General features: G+C 50.4%; 1 protein-coding gene across 3 annotated transcripts in view; it reads left to right on the plus strand.

Moving 5' to 3' along the window:
* Nucleotides 1-24,135, plus strand: part of ZZEF1 (zinc finger ZZ-type and EF-hand domain containing 1) — a 103,490-nt gene extending 79,355 nt beyond the window's left edge. For all 3 annotated transcript variants that reach the window (XM_047090023.1, XM_047090024.1, XM_047090025.1), the window contains exons 43-55: nucleotides 4,508-4,701; nucleotides 6,400-6,519; nucleotides 8,077-8,268; nucleotides 9,038-9,138; nucleotides 10,247-10,382; nucleotides 10,485-10,844; nucleotides 12,680-12,823; nucleotides 13,331-13,499; nucleotides 13,868-13,966; nucleotides 14,368-14,533; nucleotides 19,231-19,384; nucleotides 19,977-20,048; nucleotides 21,748-24,135. In XM_047090023.1, the coding sequence (XP_046945979.1) occupies nucleotides 4,508-4,701; nucleotides 6,400-6,519; nucleotides 8,077-8,268; nucleotides 9,038-9,138; nucleotides 10,247-10,382; nucleotides 10,485-10,844; nucleotides 12,680-12,823; nucleotides 13,331-13,499; nucleotides 13,868-13,966; nucleotides 14,368-14,533; nucleotides 19,231-19,384; nucleotides 19,977-20,048; nucleotides 21,748-21,828 (1,988 nt within the window). In that variant the 3' untranslated portion in view covers nucleotides 21,829-24,135. The remainder of the gene's footprint in view (nucleotides 1-4,507; nucleotides 4,702-6,399; nucleotides 6,520-8,076; nucleotides 8,269-9,037; nucleotides 9,139-10,246; nucleotides 10,383-10,484; nucleotides 10,845-12,679; nucleotides 12,824-13,330; nucleotides 13,500-13,867; nucleotides 13,967-14,367; nucleotides 14,534-19,230; nucleotides 19,385-19,976; nucleotides 20,049-21,747) is intronic.
* Nucleotides 24,136-25,820: the final 1,685 nt, after the last annotated feature.

Genomic DNA, 25,820 nt, shown 5'->3' on the forward strand with positions numbered 1-25,820 from the left:
GGGAGGGGCAGAGAGAGAGGGAGACACAGAATCGGAAACAGGCTCCAGGCTCTGAGCCATCAGCCCAGAGCCTGATGCGGCGCTCGAACTCACGGACCACGAGATCGTGACCTGGCTGAAGTCGGATGCTTAACCGACTGCGCCACCCAGGCGCCCCGCCTATGGTTTTTTTTAAAAAACAAGTTGTGAGTCTCTGAGCTTGTTTTTCTTCATCTCTGAAGCGATGTGGTTGAGTTAGGGTAAAACAATTTTTAAGTCTGTTTATTTTATTTGAGAGAGACAGAGAGAATGCAAGGAGGAGAGAAGCAGAGAGAGAGAATCCTAAGCAGGCTCTGCATGACTGGAGTGCAGAGCTGACACGGGGCTCGAACTCACGAAACTGTGAGATCATGACCTGAGCCGGAATCGAGTCAGGCACTTAACTGACTGAACCACCCAGGCACCCCAAATTAGGGTAAATTTGAAGGCCCTTGCCATGCTGTTAGTCTGTAGATATGGCTCTGTGCTTTTGGTGGGACACATTTAGGTTCTGAACATGTAATTTTTCCATTTGCCCATGTTCTTGCTTTTCTAGTGGGTAATTTAAATAGATTGTGGAGTCAGATGTCTAAATGAGTGTGAAATAACTTTGAATAAGTATGTTGACATTCAGGTCGCTTTCCATTTTGCTCCATCAGTAGAAGAGTGGAAGTATATCACGAGTCACCTTTGACTTAGTTTGCCGAACCCTAAACAGCCTGCGAACTCTGGAGTATTGTAACCACTGTGTGCCCAGTTCTGCTTCTGAAGTAATGTGCTTTCTCATTCAGCTTCAGCATCAGGCCCTGGCTGTGCTTTTGTGTGTGGTGTGAGGTAAAGGTCAAGGATCTCGTTCTTTCTCCTTTGTTTTTCTTTTTTGCATATCAACATCCAGTTGTTTTAGGACCATTTGTTTAACAGACTTCTTTCCATTGAATTATTCTGACACCTTTGTTGGAGATTAGTTGACACCCGTGTGTGTGTGTGTGTGTGTGTGTGTGTGTGTGTGTGTGTCCATTTATCGGTTCTGTCTTATTCCATTAATCTATGTATCCGGCCTTACTCGAATACCGCATTCTCATGGCTATTGTAGATTTATGCTAAGCCTCGAAATCAGGTCCTCCGGCTTTGTTACTCTTTTGTCAGCATTGCTCCGGGTAGTATAGTTCCTTTGCCTTTCTGTATAAATTTTAGATTCAACTTGTTAGTTTCTCTTAAATAACCGCTGAATCTGCATATCCGTTTAGGGAGAACTGACATCTTAACATGACCCATGAGTACTGTATACCTCTCCATTTATCTAGGGAATAAATTGAGGTCTCTAATTGCCCTTCATCTGGCACAGCTGACTTCTCTCACTCCTGATTTTGATGACTTGTGTCTTCTCTTGTTTGTTTCCTACAGTGTCTCGTCAGAGCTTGATCGATGTTATTTGATCTTTGCAAAGGACTAACTTTTGGTTTCGTTGATTTTTTTGTTGTTATTTTTCTGTTTTCTGCTTCATTGATTTGTCTTTGTCGTTAATTTCCTACTTCTTGCTTCGGGTTTAAATTGCTACTTTTTTTTCTTGCTCTAATTTTTTTTTTTCTTTCTTTAATTTCTTAGGGTGGAAGCCTAAATCACTGATTAGAAATTTTTGTTATTTTTTGGTAGCAGCATTGTAAATGCTATGAATTTTCCTCTAGGTATAGCGTTAGCTGCATCCATATTTTTTTATATAATTTATATTATTTTCATTCAGGCCATTACAATAGAATATTTTCTATTTATCTTATGAGTGTTTATTTATGGATTGTTTAAGAACTTATTGTTGAATTTACAAATATTTGGGGGATAGTCCAGAAATCTTTGGTACTGATTTCAAGTTTAATTCTCCTGGCATCAGCGAACATACTTTGAATTATTTCAGTCCTGTTAAGATTATTGAAACTTGTTTTACGGTCCTGAATTTGATCTGTTTTGAATCAGGTTCCATGTGCACTTGAAGAGAAACCTATGCTGTTCTGTAGACGTCTTTTTTAAGTGAAGTTAGTTGATAATGTTGTTCAAGCTTTCCATGCTCTTACTGATTTTCTGTCTGTTCTAATGATTACTGAGAGGAATGTTAAGGTCTCCAACTGTAATTGTGTATATGTCTGTTTCTCAATTCAGTACGAAATGTCCCTTTTTTTGAAAAATTTTTTAATGTTTATCTTATTTTTGAAGGGGAGAGAGACAGAGCGTGAGCAGGAGAGGGGCAGAGAGAGAGGGAGACACAGAATCTGAAGCAGGCTTCAGGCTCTGAGCCGTCAGCATAGAGCCCGATGTGGGGCTCGAACCCACGAGCCATGGAGCCAAAATTAGAACTTAACTGGCTAAGCCACCCAGGTGCCCCATGAAATGTCCCCTTTTCATCTCTAATATTCCTTGTTCAGAAATTGACTTTAATGTTGATGTAGCCTCTCTAGCTTTTGTTTTATTCAAAACATTTGCATGGTGTATATGTCCCATTCTCACACTTAACCTGCCTGTGTCTTTACATTTAGTGGGTTTCTTGTAGATAGCATGTAGTAGAATTTTCTTTTTAATACACTCTGACAATCTCTGCTTTTTAATTGGGATGTTTAGATGATTTACATTTAATGTAGTTATCAAGATGATCGAGTTTAAATCTACTATTTTCTTGATTGTTTTATATATGTCTCATTTGTTGTTCCTTTTTTTTCCCCCACTTCTCTGCCTTATTTTGGATTGAGGGTTTTTGTTTTTGTTTCTTAATGACTCCATCTTATTTTCAGAATTGGCTTTTAACTATCTCTTAATTTTTTCACTGGTTATTCCAGAGTTTGCTGTAGGTTACTTGCAGCACCTGGGTGGCTCAGTCAGTTAAGCATCTGACTTGAGCTCAGGTCATGATCTCATGAGATCAGTTCATGAGTTCGAGCCCCCCATTGAGCTCCCTGCTGTCAGCACTGAGCCTGCTTTGGATCTCTGTCCCCCCTCTCTCTGCTCCTCCCTCACTCGTGCTCGCTCGCTCTCTCTCTCTCTCTCTCTCAAAAATAAACATTAAAAATTGTTAATAAAATGAGAAAATAATATCTTTTATATTTATTTACATATGCATTTACCATCTCCGGTGCTGTTCATTCCTTTGTGTAGGTTTGGGTGTCTATCTGGTATCATTTTTCTTTGGCCTGAAAACAACACTTCCTGAACGTCAGGTCTGCTGCTACAGAATTTTTGTTTTGGTTTGTCCTACCAAGCCAAAGAAATATTTATTTTGACTTTATCCTTGAGAGATAATTTTGCTGCATAAAAATTTCTAGGCTGAGAATTTTTTTTTAATACTTTGTAGTTATTGATCCATCGTCTTCTGTCTTGCATAGTTTTTGCCACAAAATCTATGGTGATACTTTGTTACTCTTCAAATATCTTTTCTCTAGGGCCGCTTTTAAGATTTTTCTCTTAATCACTGGTTTTTAGCATTTTGATTATAATGTGCCTTGACATGATTTTTTTTGTTTCTTCTGCCTGGGGATTTAATGAGCTCCTTGATCTGTGGATTTACAGTTTTCATCAAATTCAGAAAAATTTTAATCATTATGTCTTGAAATAATTGTTCCCACCCCACCCCCACACCCCCAACTAGGATACTTCCACTCTCACTGGTGGGAAGACACAATATTCCCAGGTCTGTGTGAGCTCCAAGAATTGTTCATCCTATAGCTTTTTGGTAGTTCTTTCATAGAACTGGGTGGTTTCCTATCTAGGAAGTTTGCTCTCGACTTCACGCAGATCATACTTCCAGAGACTCACGAGGAAGCTTCTGTGGCTTTTCTAGACAGGTCTCCTATACCCTCTCTGTCTCTGTGCCTCTCTCTTCTTCATGATATTCTGCCCCCAAAATTCTGGCTACCTTGACTTTCCTGAACTCTGACCTCTTTCTCATCAGTTCATTGAGACTGCGGGACTCTGCTTGGATTTCCAGCGTCTGTTCTGCAGCCTGTAAATTGTCTCCAGAAAGCCAGGCTGTTGGAAGACTCCCCTGGTTTATGTCTCTTCTATCAGGGATCATAGTCCTTTACTGCTTGTTGCCTCGTGTCTGCAAACCATTGTCTGTGATTTTTTTTTTTTTTTTTTTTTTACATTTTGGTTGTTTAAGATAGGAGAGTAAATTCAGCCTGTCTTAGTTTGTCTGGGAGTGGAAGTCCCTTCTGTGTACTATATTAAGTTCCTTTAACACTTTTGGAGACAGCCTGTGTGTGCACAGTAGTAGGAACGTAAATTGTCTCTCCCAGTTGCTCGATGGATAGGTGGCCCAGTGCCATTTTTGTGCTCACCTGCAAGCCAGCCTTAGTTATGATGGCTAAATTGAAGCCAGGGAGATTATGTTCCGGGGCCTGCTGCTCTTACTTCAGTAAAGGCGTGTTACTAGGGAAGAGACCTCGCTGCAGGAAGCACTGACCAGACTTTTGTGCCTTTTCTCTTCCTGCCTGACATCACCCTCCAGTGAAGGACTACCAGCTGGTCCAGAAAGGACAGGAATGCAACGACTGTCAGGCCCAGCTGAGCCAGTACTCCCAGCACTTTGCCTTTATCGCCAGTCACCTCCTGCAAACCAGCATGGAGAGCCATTGTCCTGAGGCAGTGGAGGCAACTTGGGTCCTGTCCCTGGCCCTCAAAGGACTGTATAAGACACTGAAGGTAATGGTGAGCTCCCATTTGCTAATGAGTCTGGCTGTGATTTAACATCTGCGGGGCGTTTACATCAAGGAAATGCCATCTGATTTTGATAGATGGTTAACCTAGGATCTTGATTATTTTTAGGAATGTATGGGGTCTTGCAAAAGGATAACTCAAAGGGAAAAAACAGGTTTTTCCCAGTAGTTGGTTCTTTGTATTTTTTCAGTACTGTTTCCCAGAACCAGGTATTTGCCTAATGAGCACATAACCTTTGAAGATGGGAAGAAACTAGACCAAACTGTTTCTCTCTTCCCTCTGAACCACAGCTCCTCCAGCCCATCAAAGGACAGGAGGAAGGGGAGAGGACCAGCATGCTACGGGACTTTGAGTGATAGGCTTGGTGGTTGGGGTGGAAGGAGGGAGACATGTGAGGATATTACCCCTGGGTGGTAACAGGGGTACAGATGAGAAGCCTTGACTTGTAGGGAGCATGGTTCTTCTGTTCTGCCACCTGAGGGGCCTGACAGGGGGAAGGAGCGTTTTTGGGACCCTACCTCCCCACAAAAATAGCCGTGAAAGAAGGGTTTCATTTTAAAAGTTTGTGAGTGCCTGGACTTGGGCAGAATTGCCCAGGGGACCACAGAAGGACCCAGCAGCCCAGGGAGCCAGCACTGAGGGGCTTCCAGCTCCAGCCCAGCCCTGAGTGCTTGTAGGGAGGGACGGAGGCCATGCATGATGTTTGTTGACGCCACGGCATTTATCACGGTCTGAAAGAAAGAAGAAACTTCCTGAAGGCAAAGACCATTTCTTTTTTTTTTTTTAATGTTTATTTAGTTTTGAGAGAGAGAGAGAGACATTGTGAGTTGGAGAGGGGCAGAGAGTGGGAGACACAGAATCCGAGCTGTCAGCACAGAATCAGAGCTGCACAGAATCCGAGCACAGAGTCAGAGCTGTCAGCACAGAGCCCGCCCGACACAGGGCTCGAACTCACAGACTGTGAGATCATGGCCTGAGCCGAAGTTGGACGCTTAACCGACTGTGCCATCCAGGTGCCCCAAGGCATAGACCATTTCTGTCTCTGATTCCCAGTTTTCACAAGTATTGTTGAGCACTGAGAGCCATGTAGCACTGAACTTGAGAAAAGGTGGAGTTTACAGCCCAGCCTGCGAGACAGACAACACGGAGCCTGCAAGGAAAAGTACCACGAGTCAGAGCAAGCCTTTCTGCGGAGGCGAAATTCGAGGTGGTAGAGAGGGAGTCTGGGCAGAGCGATGTGTGCAGGGGGAGCTGCAGACGCCAGGCCCAGGAACAGGTGTGGTCGTCAACAGAAGCAGCGCCTCCAGGCCTTCAGGGTCGTGCCCGAGAGGGAAGCGAGACCAGAGAAACAGGCAGAGAGTCCACGGTGCCCCGTCCGCCCTGACTGCCACGGGTCGGGACTTCGATTTTCGTCTGAAGACACTGGGAAGCTTTGGGAAGGCAGAGCGCAGGAGAGGGCCGTGAAGCCCCTGCCCTTAGCATGGGACATGGCACACGGCGTGTCCTGGGCTTCAGAAGTGCTTGTGGAGGGTGCACTGGGGACAGAGCGGACAGACTCTGGTTAGGGCTGAGGTTCAGAGTCTCATCCTTCCTGCCGATTCTGGAATCTTCCTGACACGGTGGGCTCTGAGATAGGCGGTCCCCTCCCCACACCAGCTGCAGGTCACCCCTTCTGTGTGGCAGGCTCACGGTTTCGAAGAGACCCACGCGACCTTCCTTCAGACGGATTTGCTGAAGCTGCTGGTGAAAAAGTGCAGCAAAGGAACTGGTTTCAGTAAAACGTGGCTCCTCCGGGATCTAGAGGTAAGGGGTGGGCGTGCCTCCCACCACCACCGCCACCTGGTGCAGGTGCGGGCTGCCCACCCGCAAGTGAAGACGGGGCTAGCCCAGCGCGTGCTCATTCTGTACTGTGGTTGGACCACGTCTTCCGTTTGTGTCCCTGTTGGAAACAGGGACTGTGACACCTGCCCTCCGTGTCAGGGAGGACGAGTTTGATGTCTGTTCAGAGAACACTGGAGAAGTATTCTATGGAAACATGCGGTTGGCCCTTTATCATGGTGATAAAGTGTTTCCTTGGATCATTATTTCCCTTTAAAGTCCCTTTGAGCTAAAATCAGTTTCTGAGTTTGCCCTTGGTTATGTTTATTTTATGTAGGATTTAGTCAATGATTTTCATCTGATTACTATTCCTTGTAGGCCTTAGGTTTTTCTTAGTGGAATTACTGTGGTTCTTTCTGGACCAACTGCTTCAGGTCCAAGACGAGCTGCTGCTGTGTGGGAGCTGGTCAGCCACCCGTCTCCATCACACAGGCCTGAGCATGAGGACACAGTTCTCAGGTCCCACAAGAGGGTTTGCTTCGGTTGCAGGAAAATGTGCCAAAGCATAGTAATGGGGAATATCTGGAGAGCATCTGGGCTCTCAATCTGAGGAAACATTTTAAATTAAAAAAAAATTTTTTAATGTTTATTTATTTTTGAGAGAGAGAGAGTGGGGGAGATGCACAATCGGAAGCAGGCTCCAGGCTCTGAGCCGTCAGCACAGAGCCCGACGCGGGGCTCGAACTTACGAACTGTGAGATCATGACCTGAGCTGCAGTCGGAGGCTTAACCAACTGAGCCACCCAGGCGCCCCTAAAATTTTCTTATTCTTCAAATAATAGAACCACATTGCAGAAAATTCGAACTATAGGAAAGGAAGAAAAACTTTCAAATTTCACCTCACACACAGCTCCTGTTAATATTTTATGTATGTCCTTATTCTAGTGGTTTTCTTTTTTTTTAATTCTTTTTTTTAATATATTTTTTTAACATGAAATTTATTGTCAGATTGGTTTCCCTAGTTGTTTTCTTCTGCATCCGTGTTACATGTACAGCCTCAAATGCAGGGTGTGCGTGCAGTGGCCACTCCCTCGGTCACTAGACAGGTTTCCATGTTTAATGGCTATAAGTGAAACACGAAGGCAGGTTCCAGCCTCATTGACCATAACGTAAGTGTAACTTCTTGCACATTTTATGTTATTCCTAAGGCGAGTTATTGGCTGGGTTAAAGGCAGTAGACGTTTTTATAGCTCTTTACCATTCAGCAAAATGAGTTCCAAATACCAATCTGCATCGTTAGCAGCAAAGTTAATAAACACAAAGGTCCCTCGTAGTTTTAGTTATTAGCATTTCTTTGATTACAGGTACAACTGAACTCGTTTTCATGTTTTTCTTTTTTTACTCGTTTCACATTCTTTTTGTGAATCCGTACATCTTTTAAGGAGGTCAGATGTTTTCCACCCTCTGAGGGTTAAAGATCTGTGTGACATTCCCACCCACTGAACCCCTACACCACCGCCCTGCCTGGTTTTCTGCCCATAGATTTTGTCCATCATGCTGTACTCCTCAAAGAAGGAGATCCACACCTCAGTCGAGCACACGGGCCCGGAACCGGATGAGCGAGGGGATCAAGGGGAGGACGCAGAAGGCGTGGTCAGCAGCCCTGGAGAGCAGGAGCAGAGGAAGCTAGATCCTCTGGAAAGCCTGGATGAGCCCACCAGAATATGTTTCTTGGTGAGTTCTGGGGCCGTGGTGTGGACGGTGGAGGGGCTCCACAGGATGGATTCCTTTTGGCTCGCACCCGGCTTTTGCCTCTGTGCGAAAATGCCTGTGTCTGACGTGCTGGGAGATCACTTCCTGAAGACTCAGTTGGAATTGTGTAGAGTCGGTCCGGAAGGATGGAGAAGCCCTTAGCACAGTAGTTCTTAAGCCTTTTGAGCCTAAAAGCTTTAGATCTTCTCTCCCGTGAAATACACACGTGCAGTCGTGCTCATGGTCTGCAGCCCGTCCATTGCGTCTCCCCGTGGCTTCTGAGACGCGTGCTCTCACAGTCCCTGGGGAGACGCTCTTCCTCAGATCAGTGGCCGCAGGAAGAGCACACGGGTATGGGCTGGAGGTCAGGAAAGCAAGTTTAGTTTTCTCGGAAACCAAAAGGAAGTACAGCCTTGGACTTCCGGTGTCAGCGGTCAGACGGGGGTACGAGGCGGCTGGAGAGAAGCTGGCAGTGATGCCGTGGCGATGGCAGCTCTCAACCGTTAGCACTGCCTTTGGGGGCCTGGTATTTCTTTTGGCGTTTCCACGCTTTATGTTTTCCTTTGAATTTATAATAGCAGGTTCCACGGTCCATTGTTTAGAGTTTATAATTTTGTTTGCTTTAAGTGACCACACAATATCCTGAAATTATAACCTGTGGTAACTCTAGAAAGAGTTATTTTCTCCCTTTTGCGTTCAGGTGATCCGCGATGTGCGGAAGCACTTTTAAATTGTCTCTCTTCCTCTGCAGATGGCGCACGACGCCCTCAATGCCCCTCTGCACGTTCTCCGGGCCATATACGAGCTGCAGATGAAGAGGACCGATTCTTTCTTCCTGGAGGTTCAGAAGAGGTGAGGACCCTGCCAGCAACACGTGGGTAAAGACTCCCGGGAGGCCACGACGTGGAGCTGGCCCGTGGTTCTTCGTGAGCGATGTGAGAGCTGACTGCCGCACGCCCGCGTCATCTGAGTGGCGGTCGTGTCCCTCGCGGGGGTGCCAGTTGACGCCGACGCCAAGGTTCCTTTCCTGCGTCGTCCTGGGGCAAACAGCGCAAAGCAGGGCCTTCTAGCCAGAGTGTCGTTTGCTTGTTCACCGCGGCACATTATTTCCATGGCGTTCCCCCAAGGATTCTCATAGAATTTATAATGCTCCCTTTCTCTTGCCGGGAAGTTCAGGGCCGGTTCTTGGGCCCAACTCCCACATGTGTGTGCAGCTAATCTCCCCCTCTGTCCCTCATATCCTGGTTTCGACTTCCTGTTCTAACTTTCTTCTGCGTTTTCATCCCGTATTTCTATTTTCCCGTACGTATTTCTTACGTATCGCCTCGAGTCCTTTGTGAAACGAAGCAGGGCACTGCTGGAACTAAGAGACCCAGAAATACTGGGTCAAGGAAGTTAGAGTTTGTTTTTCCTCTCGTGGACTGTCCAGGGTGGGTGGGCAGCTCTGCTCCTTGGAGTGGCCCTGTGCCACCAGATGGCTCACCCGTGCGTGCCACCTCTGTTCCGGCCCGGGGGGAGGGGGAATCATAGAGAGAGGAGTGCGTCCTCACCCCGGCCGCTGGAGGGTGGGCTCTGGAAGCGGCCCGCGTTACCTCGCTGGCCTCCCGTGGGCGCAAGCCCGGCTGCACCGCCGCATCTAGCTGCGGGAGGGGCTGGGCACCACATCGCCGGCTGGGGGGCTGTGTATCTTGCTACAACATTGGGGAACTTTGTTCCTAGGCTCTAGGGAGCGTGGATCCTGAGGGACGCCTTGCATTCTCTGCTGCAAGCGTGTACGTGCACGTCTGCGTGCATGAGTGAATGAGCGCGGTGAACTGGTGTCGCAGACTCGGGGGTGTGATGATGTAATTGCAGAGTCCCAGGAAGACACCTCCCGTCAGTGTCCCTGACAAGTTCCACTGCCGGCTGAACTCTTCCCTTTCGGTACCTTTGTGCCCATCGTCGTGCCCCTTCTCCGCAGGTTTGATGGGGATGAGCTCACCACGGACGAAAGGATCCGGACCCTGGCTCAGAGGTGGCAGCCCAGTAGGAGTTTGAGACTGGACGAGCAGAGCGCCAAGGCCGTGGACACAGACATGATTATCTTACCGTGTCTGGTACGTTGCCTCCACCTTGGAGACGAAAGGTCGGCCCCTGGCCCCGCACCCCAGCCAGTTGGGAGGGGCCGGCTGCCGTAACAGTGGTCTTTGGGTTTGCAGTCGCGGCCCGCACGCTGTGACCAGGCCACTGCCGAGTCCAACCCCGTGACCCAGAAGCTGATCTCCAGCACGGAGGGCGAACTGCAGCAGAGCTATGCCCAGCAGCGCCGGAGCAAGAGTGCTGCCCTCCTGCACAAGGAGTTGGGCTGCAAGAGCAGGAGGGCCGTCCGCGAGTACCTTTTCCGCGTGAATGAGGCCACGGCTGTCCTGTATGCCCGCCACGTGCTGGCGTCCTTGCTCGCTGAGTGGCCTGGGCACGTGCCCGTGAGCGAGGAGACCCTGGAGCTGAGCGGCCCGGCCCACATGACCTACATTTTGGATATGTTCATGCAGCTGGAAGAAAAGCATCAGTGGGAGAAGGTGATTGTTTACTGGGTCAGGCTGGGTCCTCGCCCTCATTGCGCCTCCTCTGCGCCCCCACGTTTGAACATGCTTCCTCCGGATGCAGCGGAGGCTGGCCGTGGGCACGGCTGGGCTCTCGCAAGTCCCAGCCCAGAGCGGAGGTCACAGCCTTGGCAGACTTGGTGTGCAGAGAGCGCTCGGCCCGCCGATCCCGTGGAGCCTGACTCTGCACGCTCCCCGGCCCATCTCTCCTCGTGGCGCCAGGTCCAGAGGACAGGGTGAATTACGGCCCCCGGTGTGTTCCGTGGTACAGGACGCCTCCGGGGTGGTTTGCGTCTTGTTCCTGGAACGTTGGCCCCGGGACACTCGCACCTGCTGCAGTGTAACCCGCAAGAGTTCTGTCGTGAGGAAGTGCAGCCAGGGACCTGTCCGAGGCCCCCGGCCTCTGGGGGGCAGGTGTGGGGTCTGCATCCTCACCCCACACTCTGGTTCTCAGTTTCCAGGCCTCTGATTCTGTTCTTATTCTTTGATTTGAATTGATTTGATTTTTTTTTATGTTTATCAATTTTTGAGAAAGAGAGCATGAGCAGGGGAGGGGCAGAGAGAGAGGGAGACACAATCCAAAGCAGGCTCCAGGCTTGGAGCTGTCGGCAAAGAGCCTGACGTGGGGCTGGAACTCACGAACTGTGAGATCATGATCTGAACCAAAACCAAGAGCCAGATGCTTAACCGACTGAGCCACCCCAGCACCCCCTTCTTTTCTTTCTTTCTTTTTTTTTTTTTCTTTTTAATGTTCATTGACTTTTAAGAGAGAGAGAGAGACAGAGAGAGAGAGAGAGAGAGAGAGACAAAGCATGAGCAGGGGAGGGGCAGAGAGAGAGGGAGACACAGACTCCAAAACAGGCTCCAGGCTCCGAGCTGTCGGCACAGAGCCCGACGTGGGGCTCGAACCCACGAACAGTGAGATCGTGACCCGAGCTGAACGAAGTCAGGCACTTAACCACTGGAGCCCCCCCCCAGCACCCCTGGTTCTGTGTTTATTCTTAAGTCAAATCTTTAGCTTTGTCTCGAGAGTAGTGTTGGGGTAGCAAGGCTTCCCAGGGTGCACATACGTGAGGAGCCTCGTCGCAGAGCTGGCCTGGCCTGGGTGGCGGGAGCTGTGGGCACCACCTCCGGCCGAGCGGGATGGTTTTGTCACCACCTTACCAGATTCCAAGTGCACAACTCTTGAGTCACATTTACTGCCGCCTTCTTCATCCCTGTCCCCTTGGCGCCCACATACATCATGTACCCTCACCCACACGCATGCACGCCCTACGCGAGGACTCCTCAGGACGTGAGTTCATCCTCTTCTCCTTAATTTGCCTGTCAAAGAACACCACCAGTCTGTAAGTCCTGGATCTGTCCCCAGCCACACGGCCTTGGAGGTGCGGGCGGCTCTGCTGTAGCTGCACCTCTCATCTGCGAGTGGCAGAGGGGAACGCGGCCTTCCCCACCCTCGCCCCGAGGAGCCCCCAGCCCCTCACCCCCTCGGCATGTGGCCTGTTGTGCTGTAATTGTCTGTCCGCATCCCTCCCCTGCTGGTCTCAGGACTCTTCAGGGCCCGGGACCACCCCTGATAGGTTCTGCTGGCTCTCTCAGAGCTCCCAGAAGTGGTGTTTTCCAGAAGGAAAACCAGCATCCCAGTGTACAGGAAGTCCCCCCTCTCCCCGCCCCCCTGCCGTGAGAGGCGGCTGGTGAGGTCAGCCTCTGCGGTGACGCCAGCCCCTCTGGACAGGCCTTGGGTTGAACTGGGCTCCTCCTCCTTCCTGCCACCGGCAGGCCCTGACGCTCGCTGCTTCGTGTCCCGCCAGATCCTGCAGAAGGTACTCCAGGGCTGCCGAGGGAGCATGCTGGGGACCATGGCCCTGGCTGCCTGCCAGTTCATGGAGGAGCCTGGGATGGAAGTGCAAGTGAGGGAGTCCAAACACCCGTATAACAATAACACCAACTTTGAGGTACGCTCCAAGACGTGTGGCCGGCAGGACCCACGAGGGGTGCTGAGAAGCTCACCAGTGCCCAGAGCGGCTCCCCGCCCCCCACCCCTGCCAAGTCCCAGCCAAGAAAGGGCCTCCTCGGTCCCAAGGCCAGGGAGTCTTTACCACCCAGTCTTTTTTCCTGGTGACCTGGTTTTAATGGAAAAAGTGGGCGCCCAGGCCTGGGGTGGGGGGTGGGGGGTGGGGGGTCAGTTTCCCTGCAGCTAGCTCCTTGCAGGGAATCCTTGGCATCTTTCGGAAGTGCATCTGAGTGTGGGCCTGGGTTCAGCCCTCGCTGCACCATCTCGATGACGTGGCCACACCTCGGAGACCCCTGTCCTTCGGTTTAATTCACGTGTGCATGTTCCTGTCCCGCCAGACCGAGGGCCGGGGAGGGCAGGGCTGACATTTAACCGTCTCACATTTGCAGGATGTGGCATGAGGCAAGCCCTCAGGAGTGACAGAGGTGTCTTTCTGTCCCCTCCCCAGGATAAGGTCCACATCCCTGGTGCAATCTACCTCTCAATCAAATTCGACGCGCAGTGCAGCACAGAGGAGGGCTGTGACGAGCTGGCCATGTCCAGCAGCAGTGACTTCCAGCAGGATCGACACACTTTCAGTGGGTCTCAGCAGAAATGGAAGGATTTTGAGCTTCCAGGTAATAAATACTTGGTCATACGGACTCTTACCATGAAGTATTTAAACTCAATAATGAGGAGCGCCCGGGTGGCTCGGTCGGTTAGATGTCCGACTTCAGTTCGGGTCATGATCTCACGGTTCATGGACTCAAGCCCTGCGTCGGGCTCTGTGCTGACAGCTCGGAGCCTGGAGCCTGCTTCGGATTCTGTGTCTCCCTCTCTCTGTGCCCCTCTCCTGCTCATACTCTGTCTCTCAAAGACAAACAAACAAACAAACAAACTCAATAGCGAGAGAAGGGACGTGGAGGGATGTCACGTGGGGCTTAGTCTGTTGCCATTCTCTGTTGCTGTGGTGTCCTGACCTGTTTCTGGTTCTTGTGTGACCCAGGAGATACCCTGTATTATCGCTTCACCTCTGACATGAGCAACACGGAGTGGGGCTACAAATTCACTGTGACGGCTGGACACCTCGGGCGATTCCAGACAGGTGTGTGCCCTGGTCTTTCTGTGTGTAGGATGTCCCTGCCAGGGACGCTCGGGGGAGGGGTAGGTGCCATTATGTCACGGATCTTTGTTAAAGTCAAAGCAGGTACTTTAATACCAGCACACGGTCGCCGTGATGTGCTGTGGTGGTTGGCTGTACTCTTGCATGGACGGGTAGAAGAGGCACCTGTGGCACCTACAAAAGACACGTCTTCTCTTGGAATTTGCAGGGCAGTTAGCGAAAGGGAGGAGCTAAAAATGTTGGTCCTATGTTGCTTTTATAAAAGGCAACATTTAAATAACTGTGGTTACTTTCTCATATTTGTTAAACACAAGAGTTAATAATACAAGAGTAAATACAAGAGTTAATAACTAAAATATCGGTGTTTTGTGGTTGTGGGCCAGGGTTCGAGATTTTGAAGCAGATGTTGTCAGAAGAAAGAGTTGTGCCACACCTCCCACTGGCCCAGATTTGGGAATGGCTGGTGGGTGTGGCTTGTCGCCAGACTGGCCATCAGCGATTGAAAGCCATTCACCTGCTTCTGAGGATCGTCCGCTGCTGCACCCACAGGTGAGCCACTCTCCGTATGTGAGTCCTTCGCAGGGAGTTTGTGAACAACTGTGAATATCTCCTCCCACTCTGGCTTGCCGTTTCTCTGTACTGGAGTCTGATGAAAAGAAGTTTCTAATTTTGACATCTTGCCGTTCATCAATCGTGTTTTATGGTAGTGCTTTTGTTGTCCTGTTTAGGCGGTTTCCGCCTCACTCCACCTTGGGGTGGTGAAGGTGCTTCCCGTGTTCTAGAAGCTTTTGTTATTTTTTCTTTCACTCCTAGCTGTACGCTCCACACGGAATGACTTCTGCGCAGGACGTGAAGTGCAGGGGGTCAGGGTTAATTATTCGAATGTGAGTCTCCACCTGACCCCAAAGACCACCTTGTCCCTCACCTCACTCCAGCACCCTGTTGGTCACAAAGGAGGTGTCTGTACAGATGCGTCTGTGTCTGGTCTCTGCTGCTCCAACGCTCTTTATGGTTCTCCTGGTGCCAGTAGCACGCTGTCTCGACTGTCGTTGCTTTCTAATGAATTCGCGTATCTAGTCGTAGAAATCCTTTGCTCCTCAGCTTCCAGGCCGTCTTGTCTATCTTTGGCTCTGCATATCTAGATACATCTTAGAATTGGTTTGTTTCTCTTTTTTTCCCAGCTTGGTGAGGTGTAATTGACAAAGTTGTGACATATTTACAGGCCAGAGGGGATTTCTTGTGTGTCCGCGTTGTACAAGGGCCCCCACCAAGTTCCTTAACACACCCAGCACCTCGTGTTACCTTTGTTGTGTGTGACAGCAGTTACGTGCACCTCTCTACGATCCAGTATGGTACGCCGTCATCTCCTGTAGTCACCGTGTCATTCATTAGATCCTCAGACCTTACTTGCCTTACAGCTGAAAGCTTGTCCCTTGGACCAGCCTCTCTGTTTCCCACACCCACAGCCTCCAGCAAGTACCGTTCTACCCTCTGTGTCTGTGAGTTTGACTGTTTCTTTGTGTGGTTTTGGTTTCCACATGCGAGTGAGGTCATCCAGGGTTTGTCTTTCTCTGGCTTATTTCACTCGGCACAGTGCCCTCCAGGTCTCCCTTCTTTCTCATGACTTTCCTTCTCGCACATACTCCGCTGTGCATATATGCACCACGTTTGCTTTCTCCACTCCTCCATCCATAGGACACTTAGCTTGTTTCCGTGCCTTGACCATTGTGAATAACGGTGCAACGAACATTCGAGTGCAGGTATTGTTTTGAGATAACAATTGCATTTCCTTTGGATATAAACCCAGTAGTAGGATTACTGGATCATACTGTGGTTCTGTTTTGAATTACTTGAGAAAGCTCCATACTGTGTCCACAGTGGCTGCACCAGTTTGCGTTCCCACCAGCAGTGCACGAGGGCTTCCCTTTCTCCACATCCTCGCTGGCACCTGTCACCTCCCGTCTTTTGGATACTCGCCACCCTAACGCATGTGAGGTGACAGTGTGGTTTTGACGTGAATTCCCCGACGCTGAGTGATGTTGAGCATCTTTTCTTGTTAGCCATATGGATGTCTTCTTTGGGAAAATATCTGTTCAGGTCCTTTGACCATTTTTAGTTGGGTTATGTGGGGTTTTCTGAAATGGAGCTGCATGAGTTCATTGTGCATTTTGGGTATTAAGTCCTTACCGGATATGTGATTTACCACTGTTTTCCCCCATTCCGTGGATGCCTTTTCATTTGTTGATGGTCCTCTTTACTGTGCAGAAGCCTTTTGTTTTGATGTCGTTCCTTCCACTCGTTTATTCTTGCTTTTGGTGTCCACTCCAATGGCAAGGAGTTTACCTGTATGTGTTCTTGTAGGAGTTTTATAGTTGGTGGTCTTACATTCAAGTCTTTAATCTATTTTGAGTTAATTTTTGTGCATAGTGTGACAGAGGGATGCAGTCTCATGCTTTTGCGTGCGGCTTGTGTCAGGTTTTCCCGACACATTTGTTGAGGTGACTGACTGTCCTTTCCTCGTTGCATATTCTTGGCGTCTTTGTCAATTAATTGGGTGTCTACGTGTGGGTTTATTTCTCAGCTCTCTGTTCTGTTCATCGATCTTTGTGTCTTCTTTTATTCCAATACCATACTGTGTTGATCGCCGTAGCTCTGTATTGCAGTTTGGAATTGGGATGTGCGAGGCTTCTAGTTTTGTTCTTTCTCAAGATTGACTTGGTTGTTTGGGGTCTTTTGTAGTTCCTTGTGGATTTTAGGATTGTTTTTCCTATTTCTGTGAAAATGCCATTGGGATTTTGATAGGGACTACATGGAATCTGTATATTGCTTCCGGCTGTATTTTAACAGTATCCTTCTGGTCCTTGAACAAGGAACAGCCTTTCCACTTGGTTGCGTCTTCAGTTTTTTTCATCAGTGTTTTATAGTTTTCAGTGTACAGATTGTTGATCTCCTTTGTGAAAATGTATGTCTGAGTATTTTACTCTATTTTATCCTGTTGTAAATGGGATTACTTGTTTATTTCTCTTTCTGATAGCTCGTCATTAAGCATATAGAAATGCAGGTGGGGGTTCCTGGGTGGCTCAGTCAGTTGAGTGTCCGACTTTTGATCTGAGCTCCGGTCATGATCTCAGGGTCATGAGTTCAAGCCCCACGCTGGACTCCCCGCTGGGTGTGAAACCTAGTTTTAAAAAAAGAGGAGAGGCAGCTGGTTTTTCTATATTGATTTTGTGCCCTACGACTTCACTGGATTTATGAGTTCTAACTGTTTTTCTGTGGCGTCTTTGGTGTTTTCTGTAGAGAATGTCATCTGCAAACAGAGACATTTCTGTCTTCTTTTCCAGTGTAGATGCCTTTTATTTCGTCTTCTTGCCTAACTGCTCTGGCTAGAAATTCTAGTACCTTGTCGTGTTCCTTATCCGCTTGTGTATTTTCTGTTCACACACATATGCACATGCCCCCTCTCACCTGATGGGGTTTGGGTGGACTTCAGAGCACTGAACCCTCTGTGTTGATTCCTCTTCTCTGCGATCCTCCAGTGCTCAGGTCTGAGTGATGTTTCTATGTAGAGGATTGCTATTAAATTAGATTTATCTAATGTTTTTGATGATACTGTAATTGGTGTTGTAGAATTCTTTTTCTTCATTGTTTCTGCTCATATATAATTCACTTTTGTGTATTTTCCTTGTATCCAGTGACAGTGCTCTGTTGCTTAACTTGGAGAGCTCACGTGTCGCTATTCAGAGCACAGTCACGTTATCTACAAAGAACCGGTTTTCGTTTCTCCTCTCGGTCCTTAGAAATTTTTTTTTTCCTTTTTGCACTAGCCGTGACCTCCCCAGAGTACTGAGTAGAAGTGGAGGTTAAAGACCCGCTGTCTTGTTCCTCACCTCAGAGGGCAGGTGTTGGCGATGTGTCCCTCACGCGCACGGTGTCAGTGCGCCTCTCTAGCAGTTTCCAGGCACACAGACGCAGGATGCCGCCAGAGTGGAGAGATGATATTCGAGATAGCACGCCATCTTCTGGTGTAATATGGAGCTGTTATTTAAAAAACAAAGGGCTCTCCGAGTCAGGGAGAGAAAAGGATGGCACGTTGAGTCCGTCTGCGCGCAGGCAGGCAGAGAGAAAGCCAGCCGTGGTTGCCGTTAGCGCCGTGTCCTCGTGTGCGACAAAGGCCCCTTAGCCCACAGGGGCTCCATTCTGTCCTGTTGAGAGCAGCCTGCAGTGAGAACCACGTGGTGGTTGAGGGATGGGCATGAAACTGTCTTCAGACGGGCGGGTCCTTCCCTGCTGCACCTGCTGCGCCTCTGCGGTTTGCCGACCTTCCTCAGTCCAGACAGGCCGGGCAGAGGGGAAAGGCGGCCCCAGGGGAGGGGTGGCTGCCAGTGGCCGGATGAGCCACGGATGAGCCACGTAGGAGCGCTTTCCTGAAAGCTCAGCTGTAGAGCTGTCTCTTTAAATCGAGCCAAGTTTTCCTGGTGCTGTAGGAAGACTCGCTCTTCTGGGAGAAAATGATGGGCTCCAAGAGTAAATGCGCAGAATACTTCGTACAGTCATACATGAAAGAGAAAAGGCAAAATTTAGGATTATAAATACATAAAGTCATGTCGTAAGGCTCAGAATATCATTTCCTGACTTTTCTTCTCGTAAGGACGATGAACTGGAAACACAGCACGTCCTCCCTCAGAGTGAAACACGCAGTGAGTCTCCACGGAGGCCGATCCAGTGGAAAAGGGTTCTGCTCTACTGGGAAAGGGTTCTGGCCCGAGCGACCTCACAACCATATTTCTTGTGTTTCGTGAGCCTAAGATTATTATAGTGGCTTTCGTTGCCTTTTAACTGCCTCTTTTTTTCTGATTGTTAAAGCAACAAGTGTTGCAGAAAATCTAGAAAACGGACAGAGACAACAACTGATAACATTTTTGATATATTTGTTCACTGTTGTGTTTAATACAGTTACACGATACCATATCTGCAGTTTTATGCCTCCTTTTTTCCACGTAACATTTATCTCGAGATTTTTCCACGAGGTTCTTCCTAACCGTTTAGAGGCATGCCGCTGATGTACAGGCCTGGGCGTCGGGGTCTCCTGCATCCTTGGAGTCCTGTTCTGAAGTTTAGGTTCTGCCCCTTTCCCTAGTTGCCACTGGTGGATATTTTTGGCCATCTGGGGGGACAGTGATGACTTTACTGGGTGTGGGGGGAGTCTGTCAGCTGGCGTCTGTCTCACGTCTCACCCCCTCCCGCAGCGACCTCTGTGACCTGACGCTGCTAAAGCCCCTGTGGCAGCTCTTCACGCACATGGAGTACAGCCTGTTCGAGGACGTGACACAGCCTGGCATCCTCCTCCCCCTGCACCGCGCCCTCACGGAGCTCTTCCTCGTCACCGAGAACCGCGCCCAGGTGAGCGGTGAGGGTCCTGCTGGAGCTCCCCCGCTGCCCGGGCTGAGGGCCGAGCCTGGGTCTGGGTCTGGGTCGCGGCAGACCTGCGCAGGGGGCAGGCGTGGCCTGAAGTACGCTCCTCACCTCTGCCCGGCCCCCCCGGGATGCTGTTTTGTCGGGCCTAAAGCCACAGGGGAAAAACTGCCCCGGGTCAGTGCTTGACAGTAGTGAGTTCTGGAAAATAAAATGGACGGGTTTTTCCTTCTTCCCCCTCCTTCTTCCCACGAGCGTAGTAGGCTCATTGAACGTGTGAGATGAGAAGGTCTTTCCCAGTTCTTTAGCTTACCCCTCATTTTCTACGTGAGGAAACCGACCGGAGCGCCCTGTGGATGAGTCGGGGCAGAGGGCTCCCCACTCCCGCTACCCCCCCCCCCCCTTCCAGAACTGGGCACCTGGCTGCTCCCGGTCCAGCTCCTCCCATGGCTCTCGAGCGAGGTAGTGCCGTGAGGTGCCCGCGGAACCAGGAGCGATCACCCGTGCGGGACTCCGTGGTGGTGGGAGGGTGTCCCCTGGGCGGCGGTCCCCTCCAGCCACAGCCACGCTCTCTCTGCAGGAGCTGGGGTTGCTGCAGGAGTACCTGCTGGCCTTAACCACTGACGACCACCTTCTCCGCTGCGCGGCACAGGTATGCCTCCCCTCCCCCCGCCCCCCAAGCTGGCCGCTGCTGCCTCCCTGTGGCCAGATGGCCCCATTGCCATGGACAGAACCCCCCTGGGGTTCACCCGGGGCTCTTTCCCAACCCCCTCGCATCCTTCCAGTGTCTGAGGAGGGAGCTGAGCCCCTTACTCGGTGTCATTCATATCCAACCGTGGGCTTGGAACACGCTAGCGAGAATTTGTGTCTTTGAAACCAAAACAACCAATGCCTTAAATTGACAGTTTGCCTGAAGTTTCCCTAGAGTTAGATTTCAGTTTTTTCCCTGGTAGGAGAACCCCTGACACTTTGGTCCCAGGATGCCTTTCCACTTTTCAGTTATTGAGGGTCCCAAAGAGCTTTCATTTGTGTGTTGCACATATCGATAGATACCATTAGAGATTAGGTTTTAAACTTAGAAATTAAAACACTTAAGCACTTAATTATCACTTTAAGAAATAGTAAACTTACTCTGTGTTAACATGAGTAACACATTCTCTGCAAAACAGCTGTATGTTCCCAAACAAAACCATCCTTGAGGAGGCGGCTGTCGTCCACGCCCGCCAGACCTGCGTCCTGCTGCTGCAGCTGTGCTGTCCTGCACCGGCCTCTGGGAAACTCCCCACATGCTCCAGAGCGTGAGGGTGGCAAGGCACATAATGTCTTAGCATCACCACGCGGAGCCCGGAAAGGGTCTCGGGAACCCCCAGGCACAGGCGCATGTTGAGAACCTTAGACCCGCAGACCCCTTGAATATCACAGAGCATGTGGTCCAACCCTACAGTGGACACAGGGGGACACTAAGGCCTAGAGAAGGGGGAGATTTGCCCAGGGTCACGCTTGAGTGGCTGTCCAGCCCGAGCCCTGCACTCTGTTCCTGCAAGTCTGCTCGGTGAGCACACGGTCCTCTCACAGGAAAGGGTCCTGCCTGCGGAGAAGCAGGAAGCCCCCATCCACTTGGGGCGTCTGTACAAATTCTCCTGAGACCCGTAGGCACAGTAGAACCTCCCTCCCCTCCTAACAGGTGCCTGCCCCCACCGCCCCCAGTACCCCTGCTCTTGTGACACGCAGCGAAAATTTGAGATTTGACCATATGGCACCGAGCGCTCCATATATTCCTGTGGGCTCTTCCCTCTCACCTGCCCCTGTGCCCAGTGTCACCCTCGTCCTGACCCTCCCCACAGCGCATCACCGTGCTGGACCAGGGCTCTGCCTCGTCCTCCCCCAGCCGCCTTCCGCTCCTGCTGCACGGAGCCCGCACCACGGCCTCGGCCTGGCTCTAGGGCGTCCTCCTTCCCAGCAAGGACCCTTCCTACACTGTGGCCCAGCCCTGGCTGTCTGTTTCTTCCCTTCCGCACCTTTGTGCTCCTCCCTTTCCCTAAAGAGCTTGCCCAGACACCCCGTGGGCAGCATCCTCCGGGTCGACTGAGCCCACCAAGCATTGCACCCGCCCCTCTTACAGGGCAGTGATGCTCTTTCTACCCTATGTGTGGAGCTTCCGTGTGGTTGAGAGAATTTTTCTCTCTCTCCTCTAGACTGGTGCTCCGGGTGAGGGGAACCACATTTGCTTGTGTCTCCCTTGCCCCAGCCCCACCCCCAGTGCTCAGCTGAGGCTCTTGTTCAGTCCACACAAAACGAGTGAGCAGTTGAATGGTTCTTGACATTGGCAGTGACCCATTCTCCCTCCACAGGCTCTACAGAACATCGCTGCTATCAGCCTGGCCATCAACTACCCAAACAAGGCAACCCGCCTCTGGAATGTCAAGTGTTAGCCCTTGGTATGGTGTGCATGGACCTAGCTGATGTGTCCACACGGGTTTTAGAGCAGACGTCTAAACTCATTCAGGGAAATGCCCATGCTGTAGCGTCCGGCCCCCCTTGAGCTCCCCCTTTGCTCCGAGTAAGTAGAATGCCAAGTAGTCACGCCTCCAGGAACTTGCCACGTCACAAGCTAGACACCTGCACACGCCATAGCATATGAGAATGAGTATGAATAACTCAGAATTATTCGGGAGGGCAGGCAGGGGCCCTTGAGAAGGTTGTTCAGAGACCAGCCTGGAAAGGGTTCTGTCTCCGTCGAGCCGGAGCCGGCGGCTGAACGCGGCGTCTGCCCAGAGCTGCGTCCCTCAGCAAGACCTCCGGCAGCGGTGGCCTGGCCTGGGAGCTCTCCCTTTGCTCTTGCTTCTTGAGACTGGATGGTCCAAACCAAAGCTGATGAGAGCTCATCCTGGCTGCCACCTGGCCCCCAAGCACCCACGCAGCTGCCCCGCAGAAGTCATCGGTGACAACAAGTGCCCTTGGAAACGGCCAGCGGGCCTCCCACGTGCATCGCTCGTGCACCGGTCCCAGCACATCTGCATTGAGTTGTTTCAACTTATTCCAGTTTCCACCTCACATTTTTAGAGCAGAACAACATGACTCCCTTGAAAGGCCCCACGGGAGGCCCGGCAGAACGGTCACGCGGGGGGACACACTGTTTGTGGAAGCAACAAGTTAAGGAATTCTCTTTAGCTTCTGTACTTAAATACTTGAAGTGTTATCAGATGAGATCTTATTTTAGAAGTAAAAACAACACAAAACAAAACAAAAAAAGACAAAAAACCAAATAAACAAAAGACACATGATTTTATTTCTTCTCCGTGGTCATGGGCAGCCCAACGTGTCCGCCCCAGGGCCCCACCTGCTTCTTCGGCTGTCATTTGTCTGGCTGTGAGTGCGCCAGGTCTCGCGAATGCTGTTTTCCATTTTTCTTCTTATGATTGCGGTCTTGCCCTGAAGTGCCGACGATTCTCTTTCCAAAGCCATGCTTTGGAGCGTGAGGGCGGGGTGGGTACCTGGGCTGCGCGCAAGGCTCGGTGAAGAGCGCTTGGGGCCGCTGCCGTTTCAGGGCGGGCGTCCTGGCCTGAGCACGGCCTGCTGCGCAGGGCCCGGGGAAGGCCGAGGGGAGCAGGTCAGTGCTCCCGTGGCCTCTGAAGCCCCCTTCGCAGGGTCTGCGGGGTCTGGGGTGGAGGGGCCCGAGAGTGCAGGTCCCACGAGTGTCTTCCTGCAGAAGCACTTTTGCCTTCTTGGTCAGGAGGCCAAGGGGCAGCAACCTTGTGCAGCCTCAGAGTTGGATTCTCACTCAAGCCCCAAGCTACACGTTGAGCCAGCGTGTGGGGGACAGTTCAAAGGAGATGCAAACCGAGGGGCCCGTCCTGAAACTTGGTGACGTCAGGCCTGGGGCCCCGGGCTCGGTCTGGTCCCCCATGGTGTCGGGATGCAAGCTCCGGGCACTGCGGCTTGGAGGAAACCGTCCTCAGCTTTCAGAGAAGGCCCCACGCTCCCTACCACCCAGGCCCAGGCCGGTCTCAGTGCAGAGGGGGGCCTGGAAGATGGACGAGACGGTGTGCTCGCCGCTTCGCCTCGCTGCCACCCACAGCCCTCGTGCCCCAGACCGACTGACCAAAGCAGGACAGATGGCGGGGCGGGTTCACACCTCCTGGTGTGGTCACTGCCAACCGTGTTCCCCATCCTGCTGGGAGGCCCAACTGTGAGTAAATGCCGGCCCCCGCACCGCCGCTGTCTCACGCCGCCCTTGCCGTTCTGGCCTCTCTGACTTTGCACGGAGTGAACCCGGGTTCTGCTTCGCACACAGCCGCTGCTCTCCCCCACTCAGCCCGCCCTACCCACCTGGGCCCCTGGTCCCCACCGGCCCGCAGTGTCTGGAAGAACGGACACCACCGAGACCAGCCTGCCTTGACCCTTCTTGGAGGCAGAACTTCCAGGCAGGAGATAAAACTGGCAGGAATAAAGGTGTCGTGGAAACATGTGCCTGATTTATAAAGAGATTCTGACCCAAATCCTATATATTGTACAGACACTGTTCCTAAGGGGAGGAGTGACTTATTTTCATCATTGTTTTTAATTTGTTTTCTTACGGGTTTACGATTTTGAATTTTTCTTATTTGTTTGAAAGAAAGAATTTTGATTATATCAAGCTGAGTGATTTCAGCCTGTAAAAAGGATGTTGAGTTGTGGGTAAAATATGCAAATGAAGAGAAATATATTGTACAAATTCTATATAAAAAAGTGCAACTGTGTGTGGGGTTTTTCTTCCTTCTGTCTTTCTTGTGAGGATCATACTTGCAGCTTCTGCCCAGCCCAAAGGGATGGAATTGCTGGAATCTCAAGGACTTGTGGTTGACAGGAACCAAAGGTGTGAGACTCAAGCCCGCTGCCCCAATCTAAGCGGGGACGCGGAGACTCCGAGCACAGTGAAGCGAGGCTCTAATCAACGTTCTTACAAGAGCGGGCGTCTGACGGCGCACTCGGAGCGGTTACAGCAGACCATTTATCTCCTAGCGGAAGTCCCTCCCCTGCTTCCTCATTGGCTGCGTGCTACAGAGGGTACAGCCTTATGCCGACGTGGCCTGGGCCCGCCCATGGGAGGCAAAAGGTAGTCTGATTAGAACAAGTGGACGTTCCCTGGGGCGACGCAGAGACGTCAGTTCGGTGGCGCGTGCTCATTGCAAAGCCTTTGAAAAAGAATCCCGCCAAACGGAGGCTGGCGGGAGGGTGGGAGAACTAGGAAGTGAGGTGTCTAAGGGTTTGGGACCCCACTATGGGAGTGGGGAGGTCCGTGCAGATTTCCAATAGGCTGGAAACTACTGTTAACCAGATAGCCCAGCTTTTAGTTGGTACTTCTGGAAATGAATCATCTCCCTTAGTTCTCACAATCCCGCCTTTTCTAAGTTGATTCCATTTTCATTTATATTTCCTTTATTTTTGAGGTCTTGCTCAAACATGCTCAGGAAGTGTGGGCTTTCCTCACAGTCAGGTTTATCTTCCAATAATAATAGGTCATTTTGGACATAAGGCACAGACATTTGTTTCTTAAGAAGAACCTTACGCCCAAGGGGGTTTGCTGTGGTCAGATTCTTCCAGCATTTTTCCAAAATATGTGTTGTTGTTGTTTTTCCACCCAGGGGTCCCAGGTCCTAACCGTTCCTTCTCTGCCTACTGAATCTCATCTTTTCCTATCATATTCCCCACTTTGAATACATGGACTGATCTTAACTCCCTCCTGCTGAAAGGAGGCATTGAGGGGTAGGTTCCGAGGTCGATCCAGAGGTCCGAGATAACGGGAGGGTGTTTGGAACATCTGGGCTACCAGAATTTTCTTGGAGGTCTTATTTTTCGGGCAGGTCATCGGCTTCTACAAATGACATACATAGACTATTAGACTAACAAGCATTAATATTCCGAACGCAATGCCTCCTAGGGAGGAGACCACACCATGGGAAGGAAAGATGCATTGTAGCCATCCCAAAAGTCCCTGACATGTCTGGTCATTTTTAAAAAAAATGTAACCACAAGTTTTCCTCTCTCCCGTATTTATTTGGATCTTGTGATATTGTTGGTTAGAATAATTAAGCAAGTTAACTAGTTTTTGGTTCTCGATCCTCGAATCTTCCTTTGGCCATCCAGTTTCCACAGGAACAAACTCCACGAGGAATATTTAACTTTACCTCTCCAATATCCAGGTTACTCTAAGTTCAGACAATTATTTATCCGTCCTGGAGCTAGTAGCACCGTCGTCCCTAATTCAGTCATAATGTCCCTTTCTAGCAAGGGAGCGGGGCTCTCTGACTTTATCAAAAAAGAGGGCGGAAAAAAAAAGAGTCTCCCCTTATGCACCCCAGGGGCTGAGAGAAAAATTTAGTCATAAGTTTTCTGGAGAGGCCTCTAAGAGTTACGCGGCATTTGGATGGTTGGCCGGGGAAAG

The sequence above is a fragment of the Lynx rufus genome, unplaced genomic scaffold (genome assembly GCF_022079265.1).
Source record: "Lynx rufus isolate CCGP_SWC_20201006 ecotype Redwood Valley unplaced genomic scaffold, mLynRuf1.p SCAF_28, whole genome shotgun sequence".
Lineage (NCBI taxonomy): Eukaryota > Metazoa > Chordata > Mammalia > Carnivora > Felidae > Lynx > Lynx rufus.